The sequence below is a fragment of the Thermobia domestica genome, chromosome 16, assembly GCF_964235325.1.
Source record: "Thermobia domestica chromosome 16, izTheDome1.hap1.1, whole genome shotgun sequence".
NCBI classification, from domain to species: domain Eukaryota; kingdom Metazoa; phylum Arthropoda; class Insecta; order Zygentoma; family Lepismatidae; genus Thermobia; species Thermobia domestica.
The window spans coordinates 125,156,803-125,176,384 of NC_137469.1; the positions used below are offsets into that span (position 1 = coordinate 125,156,803).

Genomic DNA, 19,582 nt, shown 5'->3' on the forward strand with positions numbered 1-19,582 from the left:
CTAGATGAGAACAAAGTAATATCTACTAGTATTTCATTAATGTTTTCTATTGTTTCTGTATCAATTTGTAGGGTGAATTTCCGCACGCTCGTTGATAATGCGATCATGTGTATTGTTAGCTGGAAGCGAAATGCATCACAATTATTTAGTAGGAAGAATTAACTAATTAGCCGAATATTATCAAAAAATTATTAACAATGTAGTGCGAATATTTAATATAGATCAGAGAAACATGTTTTTCGAGTTCCTTATGATAAACCATGACCTCTTGTTTATTCGATACGATTTGAAACTAAATACATTCGAGTAATATTTTCATAAAAAAGAGTCATGATGATAATGTTTGCAAGTAAGTAATACTTTAATTCAAATAAATATTTGAAAAGAATGCATTGATGAAACAGTTTCGAAACGTTATTGACAAACTTTCACAGAAAAATAAATGAGTCTATTAATCATTATTTCATACATGATTATTAAAAAATAGTTTTTGTATTGAAAAGATTGAATTATTATTAGTTTTATGTGAAATATTAAAGATCATTGAATTTACGTCTTGCTTAGAAATAGCTCAGGGTACCTTATAGGTTTTATTCTCTTAAATGAATGTTTTAAAAATGTGCTGGTTATTTTAAGAAGGTGAGTGTAGCTGTATGCGTTTTCTAAATATTTCTTTTTGTTCAAACTTACACTTACAATAGTAATGTTGGCTTCTATTTAAATAACAAATAAAAGTTGATAACGTCTTATATTCTCTTCAGCTTGTTGTTTCTTCCATGGATTTTACTCTGTTTATTTATTTAATAAAACTAGAACTATCTCCATATGTGATACTCATGAACTTACATAAGTAGTGTATAGTACAATATAACAGTATATATATATAACTGTTAAAAAAATATATATAACAGTAATGACAGGATAGGTTTATTAGACTAAAACAGGTTCAGTATGAATTCTACTTACGGATATATGGATATCATTTACGTAAATCGATCCTTCACAGGTCTACGTTGTTCTTATCAAGTGTTCGAATTACTGTGATTTGCTCAGGTGACAACTCATGTAATCAAATCGCTTATACTTGAAGCAGTGAATCGGAACATTGAACCAGTTCACTACCAACTGAAATTTCTTTCTAAATTGATGTGAGTTGTAACTAAAAATTAATTATTTTAAGACATGACAATGTCTTATAAAGTATTCCATTCTCTGCTTATTTTTACCAACAATAACATTAATAGACATAGAAGTGATAACCATTATTTTCTACATATCCTGTATTGCTTGTTCTGTCTCATCTTAATTTTTGAACGTCTGCTTAACAACAGAATAAGGGTATAAATGCACCGAAGATAGAAATGTCTGAGATACCAATGAGCGTATTGCCTGTATCTGTTTATCTCTAAATAGTTTCTGATTAATCTCGTCGTGTAACACTTTACTTACAGGAAGATTTAAGTTTGTTAGTAATAACACTTTACTTGTTTATAGTGATGTATTTCTATGCTTCTTATATATTAGTTATTACATAATCATGAGGTAGAATAGAAAATAATGCTTAAGAGGGAGAAATACATACTCTATACATTAATGTATATTTTTGCTACCAATGTCGACATATAATTAGGCTGTCCTAGTGTTACTTGATAATGGTTTGAAATTGTGAAGTCTACCATGTAAATTAGTGAGATACCAGTATTTAAAATTTCTGTCATTAACAATCTCTAACATGAATAAAGAATTGTAATTGACAAAAATATTATTACATTCCTATATGTATCAAATTTGAAAAGCGTAAGGAAACGAACCTGGAAATAAAATTTTATTTAGAAAACTCACCTGGGATAATATTAAGTTATCACAAGTCGTAGGATATATGTCATCTACTACCCTATCCATCTTACACAGATAAGAATAAGAATCCGATTCATTTAACATTTTTAATTGAATACAATGTGATTCAAGAGCGTCTTGCGTTGCAGCCAAACAAATCGTTACGTCTTGAGAAGAGGATGTTGATTTGACCTTGACAGAAATCTCTCCAGAAAAGTTTCTCCAAATAGTTGAGGGATGTCCAAATTCTTCAATTAGAGAGTCTGTAGTTAATTGTAAACATAAGTTTATTAATAGTTTATAAACATACGAAAATTTTCTTCAATTTATGCTCATTATATTCTTAAAAGATAACTATTTAGAAGTTTTAATGAAACATAAATAACAACAAACTGAAATATTACTTAACATAGAGTGTAGATTGAGTACCATGTATTTCAAGAAAAAAATTGTTGATTATATGTAGAATCATATTGAAGTAGAAAAATGTTGAAAAATAGTATTTCAAATGTATCAGCAGATCAAAATTCTGCTCAACTCTGATAAAATTTCAGCTATTATAGAAGACTCTGAATTAAAACAGAAATGAATGCTATATTTTTAAACATGAATATACTCGTACGAATTAATTTTCATGAAAAGAAATTATTTCTGGATATGGGAATGTATGAATATGTATGAATGAATTATAATTACGAATATTTCTACTAAATTTCCACTTACAGATATTTCTTAATATATTACTTATAAACAAAGAAACTGTTTAATTGTTATCAATTGTATGTAGAACATTTAATACTAAAGTGTCACCTGCTCTATTCCTGATCGATGCAATGAGATGATATATTTTGTTTTAAGATAGATTCGTGACATAATTCTTTAGCAACTTGAAGTAGGAATCATAATACTTCAATGGTTACAAAGTTCACCTTTTCCTTAAAATAATACTTATCACTGCCTTAATCGATGCTTTTTGTATAAAATGCTCTCCCTTAGTTTAATATCTATTGTTTCGTTTTCAACAATATGCGTTGCTTTCTGTTTTAAAAATTTCCCTTAACTCATTCAAAAATACATGTCTTTATTTATTTTTATTTATATTCTAGATGTTACCCACTTAAACTCAAAAAGTCCTGACTTATTACCTTAATGAATGAGTCTATTATGCATCACCTAATGTAATTAGCTTACGCCATCTAGCCAACCTTGTATTCTATAAATTAAGATCATAATATTTTAACTTACTTTATGGCGTATGAAACTCAGAAGTTCAATGCCGCGTTCACAAAAGTTCTCCATTTACTTCTGTCATTAACCAACTACTCTCTGTCCCACCCTAGGAAGATTATAAAACGGAAATACGTCGAACGCGTCAAACCAGGATAGCCAGTAGCAAAAAGTGCATTTTTCTGTCAGAAATGATTAAAGACTTTATTGTTCCTTTATACATGTGCATACTCGTATAGTCTCGTACAACAAGGTTACGGACCGTACAGTTGAATCTATTCGCAGAACAAGTGGGAAGGGAATGACGCAAGTCACTTCATGTAGTTTTTTATAACAATATATTTACTTAAATAACTTAATAGTGTGTGAACAGAAGTGTTGATTGCTGTTCTCACGTTGCTGCTATTGTGTATTATTTATCATATGCGAGTTACTTATCGAAAATCATTTGGCCAGCTGAAATACTCAGTAAAATGTTCACGAAAACCAAAATGGTTCCAGTAGTGGACGGAAACAGTGATGAGGATTAATTTCTTTAATTCATTCTTTATTTGATCATATTAAACATACATATACAGTAAAACCATCGAAACAAACTAAACACATAAATACCTATTAACAACAGGCATATTATTAATCAATTGTTACAAAACAAAAACAATTACTAAACAAAGATCTATATATATCACAGAACATTGGTTACGTGCAAAATTAACACAAAAATGCTGGAATGTATAATTTCAGTTGATGTACAGCTTTGGCGTAGCCAAGGGAGGTGCGAACAGGGTCGAGAACCCCTTCATCCTCAGAGACCAATTACCATTAAGACTAAAAATATTTGTTTTCATAAGATTTCAATGTTATAACAACTTCATCCCCACATTCAAAGGCATTGGTTATCCTAGTGGTGTACAGTGTGTATCATATGTATACCACATAGATGCTGACCTGTGTACATTTGCCTTTTTTCACTGAGATACACTTGCAAACAAAATGAAAAAAATATATGTTGTTAGGGCCCTTCTCAAAGCAAAACTGGCAAAAAATTGTGTGTCCCAGTTAGTTTTCACTGATTTTTTTTGAAAACTTCAATATCTTTTACTTCAATTTTCAACCAAAAAAAATTACAAAAAAATATTTTCCGACTTTTCTCTTGTTAAGAACACCTAACATCTTTCTTTCATACAAATCGGTTCAGCCGTTCAGGAGGAAAAAAATCAATTTTCCTTTTCCCCCCTCCTATTACCCCTCCAAAAGCGCTTGGGGGCTGAAACGTTTGGAAACTGAGTTTCTCATAAACGTTAATCGATACAATAGGATCTCAATTATCCGACACAGTTTCCGAGCTATTTCTCAGTTCCTATACAACCGATCTGTTTCACGTTTTGTGCCACACAGCTAGATAGTCCTAGAAGCATACCCTCCAAATTTGCTGTACATCGGTTGAATAGGGACTGAGAAATGTCCCGGAATCTGTGTCGGATAATCGAGCTTGTACTGTACTGTAAATGTGGTGCAAATATGCTTGGGAGCAGTTTTCACATGCTTATTTCGTTAGGCCCTTTCTTCTTATTATTTTTGTCACCTAGCCAATTTTAAAACTGTCAGTCAATAGCCTATGCTATTCTTGTTTTCAGTACAGTGTATTTTTTATGTATTTTATTGTTATTTATGATGTAAAAACCTCTTTAAATGCGCTTGCCCCTTCTCTATTGAAAGTCTTTAAGCAAAAAATTTGCTTGAACAAGTCATTGAAGCGGTGAGGGAATATAAAGGCTAAAATTTGCATTTAAAAAATGAAGCCTAAAACGACGTTTACGGGGAAAGAGATAACGGTTTTTCGGTTTTCAAAAGAACCGACTGATTTTTCAAAAACCAGGAGGATTATAAAATAATTCCGGTTTTCATGAAAATTGTTTTGAATCTAAGAACTGTTACATTTGTAAGTGTGGCCGATTTTTAATACAAAACCGATTTTTTTTTTTTTTTTTTTTTTTTTAGAAACACGAGCCTGTTCAAAATCAAAAACGGTTTTGGTGAATTCGGTTAGTGACAGAATTTTAAATATTTTTGAAGATTGTGGTAAAAACAAACTAAACTGTAGAGTTGACTTGTGCGGCAGTTTATAATTGTTCGTGTGCCTACCGTAGCTGGTATATTCCACTAGCATATTAATATATGTACTTGCAACCCTAACTGTAGCCGATGACAAAAGGGGAAGCATGAAACAAGTAAGATTGTCAGATTTACTCTCACTCAAATATCAGTGAGATACTATCGAAAAACGTTTTTAAAACGTAGCTCTTTTTGCAGTAGATACACGAAGAAGCAGTCTTGGGAAGTAACGTAACGCAAGTAACGCGTTACTTTTTAAGTAACGTTTCCTAGTAACGCGTTACATTTTTCCAAAGTAACTGTAACGGTAACGCGTTACAAATTTTTCAGTAACGTATCTAGTTTGCGTTACTTTTTTCGCGTTACATTTCGGTCGGAAACAAATGTTTCTTTCCTGTAAGCAAATTTCTCAGAATGGAGCAATGGAGCATGAACGATGTAGGTGACCGACAGTCAGTCACCGGCACACAAAGAAACAGATAGGATCATAGTGCAATTTGTTCTTTTTGGAAGATGTGGACAGCCTCAGTCAAATCACGTGTACTGATTGCAAGCACGTGGAAGATTTTGTCGTAGATTTTGACAGCTCCAAATCAATACATTCAGTGAGTGAAGTACGAGTACAACGGTACCGGTAGTCTATTTTACTTTGGTGTTGTTTTTATAAAGATGGAGAACGAAAATATTTTATCATTTGAACATTTGAAAGAATAATTTTCTTAAAAGCTGAAGAAGATAGTGGACAGGTTTTCAAAGTGAACTGGTGCCCCGGCAGAAACAACTAGGGTGTCATAATTAACGACATACAGTAAACGGGTTAATACGAATAAACTGTGTTCTGATGAGCAGGCTACTTCATTACTAGAAAATAGTTTGTTGATGGTATGTAATATTGGAGTTCTTTCAGATCAGTTTACGTATCTTAGAGTCCCGTTGATTATAGAGTTTGGAACAACTAGCTTTGAAAAGCATGGCAAGGTTTGATTGACCCCCAGTTCATGTGTTCTCATTTTATTAGTTGTAGTATAATGTTTCTCTATATTCTGTATTTTTAATTTTTCATAACATTATTATTATATAATTAGTTTAGCAGAATAATAATAAGCAGCCATTTTTTCTAACGTATACGGTAGTTATGGGCACGAGTCAAGCTAAAACTCGACTCGAATTTAAGTCGGGTTTTCAGTTGTCAAAGGTAATATTCTCGAGTCGAGTTCCGAGCCGATTCACTGTTTTTGGCGTCGAGTTTCGTGTCCAGTCGAGTTTGATAAATGGATCGCTAGTTTTAACTCGTTTTGAAATCATGGCCTGATTAAACTGGAAAGCGAAAGCCATGAGAAATGTAAGCTAAGCAGTAATATGGAATACTTTTAGTGCTGCTCACGAGAGGGCACACTGCTCGCATCTCGTCTCGTCTCGATAGTGAGATTCCAAGAGATTTTTTATAACAAGTTCAGCTCGGCTCGGCTGAACTGAGCCGATGGCTCGAGCCGGCTCGCTTGAAGTGAATCATCGGCTCGAGCTGGCTTGGTTGGGATGAGCCATCTGCTCGGTTCGGCTCAACTGAGCCGAGGGCTCTAGCCGACTCGGTTGGGTGAGCTGTTGGCTCCGTGATTCGGCTCACTTCTCGGTTCGGGTCGATAGTGAATGAGCTGTGAGCCGATCTGCTCGAGTCGTTGACAATTTTAAACCCGGGCTGAGCAGTTTTGAAGATATTTGGCCAGTGCTCTATAACTTTTAACAATGTTTGGCTCGACCCGAATACTCAATCTAGACCCTCAACCCAAATTCAGAAGCTCGTGAACAATGTCCTTGATTCCTAGACTTCACGACTACCGTGATTGGCAATCAACTACTTTTTTTTTTAATATTTAAATGCAAACCGCCTATCTTTCATGTTTATACACAGTGTTGTTATAATTAATAATAATAATAATAATAAGAAGAAGAAGAAGAAATAATAATAATAAAAGTAGTAGTAATATCATTAATAATAATTATATTGCCTATGTAAAATACTTAAAGAGAGTACTCGAAACTATACACCTTATTTGGCTCGACTCGACTCGAAACTCGACCAAAATTCGAGTCGACTTGGAGGAAATTTTTCGAGCCGAGTTCTCGGGTGGAGCTCAAAGATGTCTGTATGTAGTCGAATCGAGTTCCAACGAAATCTCGCTTGAACTTGCTCGTGCCCATCCCTACGAGTAATGCAGTATGGCATTTTAGTCAATGTTACATTATATGAAAATGTTCATATAGCTGTCAAGTAAAAATTTGTCCTTGCAATAATAATAATAATAATAATAATAATAATATCTGTAGTAATAGTAATACGGAAAATTGAAGCAATAAGATTTTTTGACATATTCAAAGTTTCGGACCTAAAAGTAATGCGTTAGTAACGCGTTACTTTCGAAGTAAAGTAACAGTTACTTTTTTGGGACAAGTAACTCGTTAGTAACGCGTTACATTTTAAGAGAAAGTAAAGTAACTTGTAACGCGTTACATTTTTACAAGTAACTTACCCAACACTGCGAAGAAGGTAAGATTGACTGTTAGAATAACAATAGAGGTATGCAAACTCATTCCTTATCAGCTAAACGTCTTACGATAAGGTAAGTTTGGCAACATCAGCTCAGTTGTTTCTACGTCGGCGGAAGCGGGATGACAGTTTTGTTCATTGTGATCTGTGATAGTTCAGTGAATTTTCTGTTTTGTTTTATTATGTTGTTTTCTTGTTACAGTTATTCCGTGCGTTATTTAATGTTATTATTAGTGGTGTTTGTTAATTTTGCGTTTAACTGATATAGTACTTCTTTTGAGACAGTGACTGAAAATTCCCACATTGTTATAAGACGCAAAGAAAGAATGGGAACTCTCTTTCTACTGGTTAAAAAGTCATGTTATTAAACGTTTATTCATATTTTCGAAGCCAGGCATTGAAACTGGAGAGAGGGTTTGCCCTTAGGCGTCAAGGCACCTCTGGAAAAGGGGAGAGTAATCGTGATTCATGCCATGACACAGTAGGTTAATTCCTGGAGATGACCTCGCTTTTCGCGGCACAAAATCAGGTGATTATCACGGAGAATTAGAAGCAGGAAAATATGAACAACATTTCCAAGAAAAATTCCTTCCGAAGGTATCACCAAATTCCGTGATTGTTATTGATAATGAATCCACACCTCAGTAAAAGACGAAAAAATCCGTACGAAATCATGTACTAAAAAAGAAATTGTAGAGTGGTTAAAAAATAAAGGTGTTGAATGTGATTCAAGCTGGAACAAATTTTAAGTAATAGAAATGTTAAATAAAGTTGCTTCTAACATACAAGTCTCCTACAGAATAGACGGCATTGTAAGGGAAGCCGGACATAAAGTTCTTCTCCCCTTATCTCTGCGAACTTTCTTCCACTGAACTTGTGTGGAGTAAAGATTTGGGTGTTTCTTGCCTTCAGGAGTGGATTATGTATGGTAAGTAATTATACTTACTCTTCTATTATTATTATTATTATTATTATTATTATTATTATTATTATTATTATTATTATTATTATTATTATTATTATTATTATTGGGTCACTTACCGCTGCGCTGTTTGGTTTATGTTCTTTTTTTTATTTTCTCAAATTGCCGGCCGCCTACTCATACTAAGTGGCAACGTCGCACTGCAAGACGTCTCATTGAACGTTATTTCCGTTTTATAATCTTTCTAGGGTGGGACAGAGAGTAGACGTAGTTTCTACTTTGTATTCCTATTTCTGCGAGATCCATTTTGATAGTATTCCCCATCTGTATCTAGGTCTTCTAACAGTTGTTTTCAGATTAGATTTCCAGTCAAAACTTGGACAGCGTTTCAGTTTTCTTTCGTTCTGGCTACAAGACCTGCCCATCTCAGCCTCTTACATTTAATAACTCATTACATTTAGTTAGCTTAGATTTAATAGCAATTTTTGGTAAACTATATAAAGCAGGCACTTCATTGGTTCGAAGTTTCCGCCATTCCCCATTTCCGTTCTCTCGGAGGAAATTATTGTCAAATATTTTCAGTCTGATGTTTTTCCTCTGAGTAAGCGACCATGTTTCACAAGCTTGCCGCACAACACACATGATGATCGTTATATATATATATATATATATATATATATATATATATATATATATATATAGCTCGACGTTAGAACTGAGGCTGATTTTAAAACTGAATTCCCTGCCTTTAGTCAACATGTAATTTCTTCGTGATATTGCTTTGGTCTGTTAATATTCATCCTAGATATTTAAAAGTATTATTTGAGATTTTGACGTGTTCATAATTTGCAATATTACGACCAAGCCGCATTTTCATGTACTTAGTTTTCTTCACTTATAACAAGATGGATTGGCATGAATATTTAAACCAACCCTTGTATTTCCCCAGCATCAATTCTTGAAAATGAAATGCGACTAATCAACAGTTAAAAAAGAACAATGCTCAGGAATTTCTCACCCAAAAGGTACCTCACTTCTCCAGACAGTTTTGCTTCCTCCCGTCAGCCCATATTTGGAGGAGGAATTTCGCTACTCTCGAGAGAAACGCCCATTCAGTGAACCCTCATGACGATGACAGATCTTTACGTGACAATGTGAAAACTATCAATAATCGTCGATTGTACAACTTATTCGAACAATCAGTGTTTTTAATGTGATTTCTATTAACTTATGAACCATTCATTATATATTATTAGCAATAGAATAAAGTCAAAGCTTAATGTTTTCTACGAACTATATTTTAGTTTAGTCAGTGTATTCTTGCGCTGTGAACTGGCAACAGTGCGCGCGAAAAAGCAGAGAGAGAGCGTCAACACCTACAAAGCGAGACAAGCGCAAAAATACCAGCTCTCTAACATGGAAATCATATTAGCAAATGTATAAAGTGAACCATTCAGTATATTCTTAAGTTCCCTTATAAGTTTCACGCAATATTTACAATGGCATAACTACCGAAATTAGTAATTTGTAACTTGTTGTGTAAGGGATGCATTTTCGTCTCATATTCATGGTCGACTTTTGAATGAACAAACGCAGAGAGGAGTGTCACTATGAACCGTATAATGAAGACATCAAATAAGCTTATCTTCATATAGTGATGAAGTGAAGTGTCTGTAGTGAACTGCATAGTCACTAATCGATTTATCATCTTCGTTCGGTCATAATTTCGCGTATTATTTCGGTATCGTCTCGGTACGTTCACCACAGTGATTGGGCCATCTTTTCGTCTAAGTGAAATATTGTGTCTTGTGTTGTCATACGCTTGTAATGTTTTATATTCAGTGAAGTTTCGAGTCAAATATAAATATTTCGTAAATATTTCTTTTTTTAATATGCAGCGAGATTAGTATTAATAATATCAAAGTGTGTGATCCATATTGTTTCTTTCTCAGCAAATGGAAAATATTACCTTTTAATAGTGTACATGATTTAGAGTAAAACCAAACAGGTAAGGTACTTCTAAATAGTGGAGAACAAACATTTACTTTCGTCTCCCACTACTCGTCTGGTGTTTATCATGCATGGCTATCCTACCTTGCACATCTTTTACAGGTACTGCCAAACGTATCTTGGAGCTGACGTAACAGCGACGGTGGGTAAACGGCTCATGCCTCTGATACGTTTAACGCCCGAATCCTAGGACCGTGGGAGTGAGACTATTCGTTTACTTGCCAGTTCCTTATTGGATCTATTAGTCTTTTCCAAATGAATGATGTTAAGGAAGACTCCAAAAGAGATCCAAGGTTCGAATCCCAATCTTATTATATCTGGCTTTCGTTACGGGAACCAACTCCTCTTATAAAACAGGAACAAACGGTAGTCGAACCCAACTCCTCTTATATATGGCGCTTCGAATACGGACATCCGGAACTCGAACCCAGAACCGGCACTCCCATTATATCTGGCTTCCCTCACAGGAACAGATCTTATATCTGACGCACCGAACAAAGACAGATGTTTTAGTGGGAAGAAAGCGAATTTTTGAACTCCACTATTTTGTATTCAATGCCACTAATTTGCATGTTGTATTTTTAAGTATAATATTTTACAATGTCAACGCTTAGTGAAACGGAAACACTGCTTGAAGCGGTGAAAAGGGTTTCCGCAGACTTGGCTGCAACTAACCAAATGCTAAAATCAAATCAAAATGAGTTGACTAAACAATTTGATAATCTAAAACTACAAGTGGTTGAATTACGCGAAAAGGTTGAAAGTAATTATCGAGAGCTGTTAAATCAGCCAAACACTGTTGTACAAACGCAGGTAGGCCCTAGTTTATGCATACAAGAATGCGAAACAATTACTGAAAAGGCAAATTATGAATTTAGCAATTAATGTTTTTCGAAAGAAACAGTTCCTTGCATTCTTTCACATGTAGTGTTACTTACATTTTTATATGATTTGTTCATTTTAGAGTATATAATTCATAGATCCACGTACAAAATGCTAGCGCTGAATTTAATGAATGTAAGAGCACAGATAGAGTTACAGTACGCTAATGTAATAAATGAATATAAGTATAGTACTGTTCCATTTTGTTTAGAAGAGTTTCAAAATGTTTTAGGCCTCGATGTAGAAACTCATAGATTCAGTAGAGCAACGAAAGTCGCTATTTGTGAATTTGTATTTAATTTTAATTGCGAATATAGGAAAAACGTAGAAAAGGAGGTCAATCTCCGTGTACGTGGTATACGTAGAAGTAAGGAATACGAAAAATTGAAAGAGAAGTGTGCTCGCGGCAAAAATGTATATTTTCAGTATGTAGCAAAAAAGTTGAAACTTCAATGTGATGACGTTAATGTCAAGAATAAAGTCATTGAAATAATAGTCGAACGGCTACAGAAAAAGTATCCTAATGATGTTAGTTCTTTTAGCGATCATGATAGTACGTTCAATGAAAAGGAGAAAGAATTATTTTCAAGTAATGTTGAAAGTCCTCCTCAAAATGCTCCTGGTGGTATCAAATCTATCCTCAAAAAATGTAACAAGGATGTCAATTTGCATACTATGTCATGTAATGTGGGTCAAACCTAGTGATGGGTAAATTCCCGGGAAGATATTTTTCGGGAATATTCCCTGGGAATATTCCCGGGAAGATTCCCAAAATGGGAATTTGTCCGGGAATTTATGTTCAATCAGAAAGAAAATTGCATTCTGTTACTATATTATGATTTCAAAGTTAAATTAATTTTTATATCACAGCATATTATTACTGTTGTCCACAGAGGATTCTTTAAAATGTATATTCTAAACGGTACCCTGTTACTTTATTAACGCCTTATTATATTTAGAAAGTACGCATAAATGTATATTTATTTACAATATGTTCTATCAATTAAATATGTGTGAAAAAAAATATATAGTAAATGATGTAGTAACAGTTTAAATTTATATGTAAGTGAATTTGCTCAACTTGACTCTATTGCTGATATAATAAACACATTAAATTTATAAATGTTATAAACTAATTAGTTTTGGTAAATGCTAGAAGATACATGTCTCACCAATTTTACAACATTTGCGCGTACATATTTATGTTCACAAAATTTGCAAAATGCTTACTTATCTCTATATTTTAGCACGCAACATTGACATATACGACCTTTCATTCTACCTATTTCTCGAAATTCCATACGTTAATTCACGTGTAAAAGAATTCCGAGTACTTCTTCAGAAATTGGAGTCAGAGAGAGGAGACAGACCGACGTCTATTACTAATGGTGGTTCAGGGTTTATTAATAGTACTTCATCTCTATTTCTACATAATTCTAAATTACCTTACAAAGTGGTTCCTTTTCATCATTTGTAAATTAGTACTTTGCTAATTTTGGCTGTTCTTTAGCATTGGGGGCCCGATTTGCACCTACTTTTTTGCGATACTCTATTCCGATGCGTTTGTTTTAAGGTTTCATACGTTAAATAACGTTACGAACATTAAATTCAAACAGCATTGCAGAGCGAGCGTTAGCGAATGAAGGTGGGTTAGAGCCCCGCATGGCACGTTGTTTTCTATCCTCGTTACCAACAATTCACTTCCTTTTCTCAAATAATCATTTCCACTTACCTTTCCATTCTGTATAAATCCCCTACTCCCTAAAAAAATGTGTTCGATACTTTCTTGACTACTTGAACATCACTATCAACTCATTTCTTCCGTAAAACATTCTAATTTTTGCTAGTTTTGGCCGCCCAATTGTAAACAATTACCTTACTTTTTAGTGCAAATGAAAATGGAACAAAAATATATTATTAGTTATATAAAGTACAGTCAAAGAATTTTAATTTTTTTAACCTCCAAATTCTTTAAAACCTAGAATTAAATCATAATATATTAAAATAAAGTAATTAGTCATATTCTTCTTATAATTTAGAAGATAAATTAAAGAAATCGAAATAAATTCCTTCCCGGGAATTTATAGGCCAGGGAAAAAACCCGGGAATATTCCCATTTTAAAATTCCTTCCCACCCGGAATATTCCCACTGCCCATCACTAGTCAAACCGAAAAGGAAAACAGAATTCCGAAAAAGGTTAAATTCGCAGATGAATTTAACGTGTACCCGTTAGCACATGTTCGTCATAGTAGTCCTTCTGAGGTTAGAACTAAAAGTTGTAAGAGGAAATTGGAAAATGTTGACGATGATCGTGATTCATATCCAAATCCTGTTATGAAAGGTAGGTTATCTGAGGTCCAAGAATCAAATTTTGTTCAAATTAATGAAAGTGAAAATAGGTGGAATGAATTGTTTCAGTTGTTGGATAATAACACTGTACAATTACAAAGTATTACAACCAAGCTGGAAAATATTTCTGTTCTACAGAGTAATGATGTATTTTTTCAAGGGAACGAAGTAAGTATTAAATTAGCCAGTGTAAATGTAAACACCGTGCAGGTTGACTTTATGGAGGCTACCTCCAACAGTAGTACGAGTGTGGTTAGCGTAACCACCACTAGGGAAATAAAAAGTGATACTGTTGTAGTATTTTTAGACAAGAATAAAGTCTGCACTTGTCCCTTATGTGATAGGAAGTGGGTGGATCAGCTGTTTCCCCCCTCCGGCTCAATGCTACTTGTTCGTAAAAAATGTTTGTCTGTAAGTCCTGTAATTTTTGTGGTGTATACACGGCATGTTACGAGTTTTCCCACAGTAAGCTGCATCAGGCAACCAATTCAGATTGGCGAGTTGCATCATTTTTCCAGCGGTAATATATCTTTAGTGTTGCTGAAAGGTACAGTATGTATACTCGTAATTGTATGTTTTAATAGAAATGAAACCATTCCATGTTCGCTTGGCATACATCGTGCAACTGGTAAATCTATGAAATTTAGATTCAGAAAAGGTAAGGAAAAGTGTATTGAACTAAGTCAAAACGTTCAGATTGATTATCCACCAACCAACACTTTGTACTCAACTCGAAAGGTTACTAAGAAATTTAGGAACAGTAATTTCAATTTGGCAACCAAGAAAAGTAGGCAAAGATTTTTTCACCGTGCGAAAATAAAAAATAACCTGAAGATTCGCAAAAAGGTGCGTAAAGTAAGTAAGGTATTACGCCTACGTAGAAAGTGTAAATTCTTCGCTGCCAATATTCGCAGTGACACTCAAATAGTAAATGTTCTGAGTGTACAAACCAATCACAAGGTAACAGTTGATTCATACAGTAAGGTAGTACATAAAGTTAGCGCTTGTAGAATGTTGCGTTTTCATATTAACAAAAATAAGTGGATGCCTACTATGGAAGTTAAACTCAAAATTTTTGAATGCATGAGAATTTTACTCTACGATGTTGTACTAAATCCAATACGAAAAGGAATTAGGTAAACGACATTATTACATAGCCGGATTGCCCATTTTCCATATTGTTGACCTTGCAATGAAAAATGAATGTATATCCATTGCAAAAGTTCTTTTATACAAAATTCTCAGTTGTTAGTAATTATTTTTCATACTATAAATGTTTTTCAACACTGTTAGTGTTTTACAAAATTTTGCATGTTTAAATAAAAACAATAATATTTTATTGTGTGTATCACGTTAATGGCTGTAGCCGATAGATTCAGGAAAATTTTCAATATTAATTTTTTCGTTTCATACATTATTGCATCTCATAATATCTTGAAAATGTTGAATGAGAGATACCATTTTTAAAATTTTGATATTTCATACATACGTAATATGAAATTACTTCTAATCGCATATTTTTTCATTAATGCATTCACAACGAAATTTAATTTTTGGAATCATAGAAAATATAGTGTTTCTTTTCGAAGTGCAAGAGTGAATTTGCGCAGTGAGAATTTTCAAATATAGTGAAAAGAAATAAATTTGCGTAGTGAAGATGTGGAAAATCTCTAGTGAGTATTCCATCACAGTGTTGCAATTTTATAAAATTAAAAATGTTTCGAATCACAAATTTAAATATTCTGGTGAGAAACCATTCGGTAATAAACCTGAATAAGTACATTTTAAATTAATGAATTAAATTTCTCAATTTCTAATTAACAACCATGCGTCAATTAATAGTAACCTATATTTATGATGTGTTATGTCAAGTTATTAGTTTTAACCAATCAGTATGCCTCTGGGATTACTAATCAGCTGAGGATACTTGAAGTTTGATGTGGTAAGTTATGGTAGTTACATGTACCCACCTTCATGGCGCGTTGTTTAGTTGAAAAGAAAATATAATGAGACATCCTATTATAAATGAGTACCAAGTAAGTTGTGTACATGCTAATCATTAGCAACTATTGTTGCATTCTCTTAGTATTAATCTTTTCATTGAATACGAAAATATTTTAAGCAGTACTTGAAGACATTGAAGCAAAGGTTCCTCCAATATTTTGGGTTATTCATGTTATGTAATGCCCGGAGTAGGCAATTTTCTTATTAGTCCCCTCTATATTATTTTTAAATTTTAACCAAACGTTCTATCTTTTCACTTTGCTTCGGGGATGGAAACATATTAATAAATAATTGGGGTAGGGTCTTGTGAATTTAATGCAAGCAGTATATTTTTATATACTTCGAGCGTAACGAGCTCGCATATGCCTAGTTTATTTCATTTCATAGTAAATGAAATATTTTTAGTGTTATATTTACTTATGTGCTTTTACCATGTAATTTTAATAAAGTGTGAACATGTCGTGTACACTATATCATATATTTTAGGTGTGTTGAATTATTTCGAATATTCTTGATAAATACTTTGTGTTAATATGTTAATGAATATACACTCTTGAATTTTATGAATAATGTTGATGTTTTCATTGTAATAAATTTTCTACACATATAGTAGTAAGGAATATTTTATCTTTATGAAAAATAAAATCATGATAAGCTGAATTACTTAGTGGTATATGCTATTCTTGAATAATATTGTGTTTTATCTTAGAATTAAGAAGTATTATTGCAGAATCTTAAATCAATTTTACTATTTTAAACTTATTGGTATACATTTAGTTTGTATTATTGTGCATTGTTAAGTATGGCATTGAATACAATACCTTACCAATATGCTTTATTGAATATAGTATTGCATTGAATATATTAATATGTTTGTGTAATTTAGTTTGAATTTTGAAAAACATTATGAAGTATAATGTTGAATAGTATTTTGAATCACAAATAGCTATTGATTTATATTCAATAGTGAAATTATTTTGTGTTTATATTTCAAGGAATAATTGAAATAAATGGAAAATATAAACAAATAATAAAAATGAAAGGACTTAAAAGACATTTACGAAATGGCCCTCGCGTTATCGTAAATGGCCCTCGCGTTCGTTATTCTTCGAATTTCGCAATTATGTGCGTTCGAGTGAAGCCTACAAACTGTTATTCTTCAATGTGAACGAACTCCAAATGACATTAATCCTCTATGGACTAATGGAGTGCTGTGATTGCTGTAGTGGTGCAGTATGGTTATGAAGTTTTGGATTCCAGGGTTCTTGCCCACTTCGGTGATACCTCCAGTGGACAGTCCGTCGACCACCATCTATAACAAGATGGATTGGCATGAATATTTAAACCAACCCTCGTATTTCCCCAGCATCAATTCTTGAAAATGAAATGCGACTAATCAACAGTTAAAAAAGAACAATGCTCAGGAATTTCTCACCCAAAAGGTACCTCACTTCTCCAGACAGTTTTGCTTCCTCCCGTCAGCCCATATTTGGAGGAGGAATTTCGCTACTCTCGAGAGAAACGCCCATTCAGTGAACCCTCATGACGATGACAGATCTTTACGTGACAATGTGAAAACTATCAATAATCGTCGATTGTACAACTTATTCGAACAATCAGTGTTTTTAATGTGATTTCTATTAACTTATGAACCATTCATTATATATTATTAGCAATAGAATAAAGTCAAAGCTTAATGTTTTCTACGAACTATATTTTAGTTTAGTCAGTGTATTCTTGCGCTGTGAACTGGCAACAGTGCGCGCGAAAAAGCAAAGAGAGAGCGTCAACACCTACAAAGCGAGACAAGCGCAAAAATACCAGCTCTCTAACATGGAAATCATATTAGCAAATGTATAAAGTGAACCATTCAGTATATTCTTAAGTTCCCTTATAAGTTTCACGCAATATTTACAATGGCATAACTACCGAAATTAGTAATTTGTAACTTGTTGTGTAAGGGATGCATTTTCGTCTCATATTCATGGTCGACTTTTGAATGAACAAACGCAGAGAGGAGTGTCACTATGAACCGTATAATGAAGACATCAAATAAGCTTATCTTCATATAGTGATGAAGTGAAGTGTCTGTAGTGAACTGCATAGTCACTAATCGATTTATCATCTTCGTTCGGTCATAATTTCGCGTATTATTTCGGTATCGTCTCGGTACGTTCACCACAGTGATTGGGCCATCTTTTCGTCTAAGTGAAATATTGTGTCTTGTGTTGTCATACGCTTGTAATGTTTTATATTCAGTGAAGTTTCGAGTCAAATATAAATATTTCGTAAATATTTCTTTTTTTAATATGCAGCGAGATTAGTATTAATAATATCAAAGTGTGTGATCCATATTGTCTCTTTCTCAGCAAATGGAAAATATTACCTTTTAATAGTGTACATGATTTAGAGTAAAACCAAACAGGTAAGGTACTTCTAAATAGTGGAGAACAAACATTTACTTTCGTCTCCCACTACTCGTCTGGTGTTTATCATGCATGGCTATCCTACCTTGCACTTCTTTTACAGGTACTGCCAAACGTATCTTGGAGCTGACGTAACAGCGACGGTGGGTAAACGGCTCATGCCTCTGATACGTTTAACGCCCGAATCCTAGGACCGTGGGAGTGAGACTATTCGTTTACTTGCCAGTTCCTTATTGGATCTATTAGTCTTTTCCAAATGAATGATGTTAAGGAAGACTCCAAAAGAGATCCAAGGTTCGAATCCCAATCTTATTATATCTGGCTTTCGTTACGGGAACCAACTCCTCTTATAAAACAGGAACAAACGGTAGTCGAACCCAACTCCTCTTATATATGGCGCTTCGAATACGGACATCCGGAACTCGAACCCAGAACCGGCACTCCCATTATACACTTACTTCTAAACCCATGTCCCTAAGTGTTTAACAACATCTCTTCATTTGTATATGTTTTTCTTCTATCATTCCCTACCAGATTTGCATCATCATCATGTGCCATAAACTAGTGCAGCGCTTCCCAACCTTTTTCAGGTTGCGGCACACTACAGGTGTAACTTGAATTCTCGCGGCACACCTATATATATATATATATATATATATATATATATATATATATATATATATATATATATTATTTGTAATTATAAAATACCGTACTATTTTTGTGTGATTACTACTATCCTTCTTACAAAGAAGAAAGCTCGATCACTGATTTTTCCCCGTGGTAAATCATTATGCTTATTTTTCATTCTAATTTTAAAATAGAAAACAATTGCAATGAAATAAAAAAAAGGACTCGGGTTTTTAAGAATCCACTTTCTCTTTCGAAAACTATATTTAACCTTTAACTACAAGGGAAGATCACTAAATAACGAACAAATAAATAAATCTTCTATACTTTTAAAACACAAATGTAGGTAATTTGTATGCATGTTTACTTTGTTGAATTTATTGAATGATATGTTAAAATTTCAAGTTACGAAATAGTCTGCAGCAATAATGGTCATGACAATGATAAATACGTTTTTCAACATTAAAAATGTACAGATAAGTAACACAGTATGAAACTTAAAATTGTATATTTATAGTAGAGGTTCTTAATAATGTGAAATACAAATATACATTTTCTCCTATGTCTTGCAATTTGGTTCCTATAAAATTAATAAATTGTTTCGATTTCCTCGCGGCACACCAGCGGCCCATTCG

At 33.4% G+C, this 19,582-nt stretch overlaps 1 protein-coding gene across 1 annotated transcript in view; it reads right to left on the reverse strand.

The window, feature by feature from the left end:
• The window catches only part of LOC145673393 (uncharacterized), a 475,904-nt gene that overhangs the window by 416,234 nt on the left and 40,088 nt on the right, over positions 1-19,582 (reverse strand). The window contains exon 6 of the mRNA XM_081743051.1: positions 1,843-2,099. Coding sequence (XP_081599177.1) covers positions 1,843-2,099 — 257 coding nt within the window. The remainder of the gene's footprint in view (positions 1-1,842; positions 2,100-19,582) is intronic.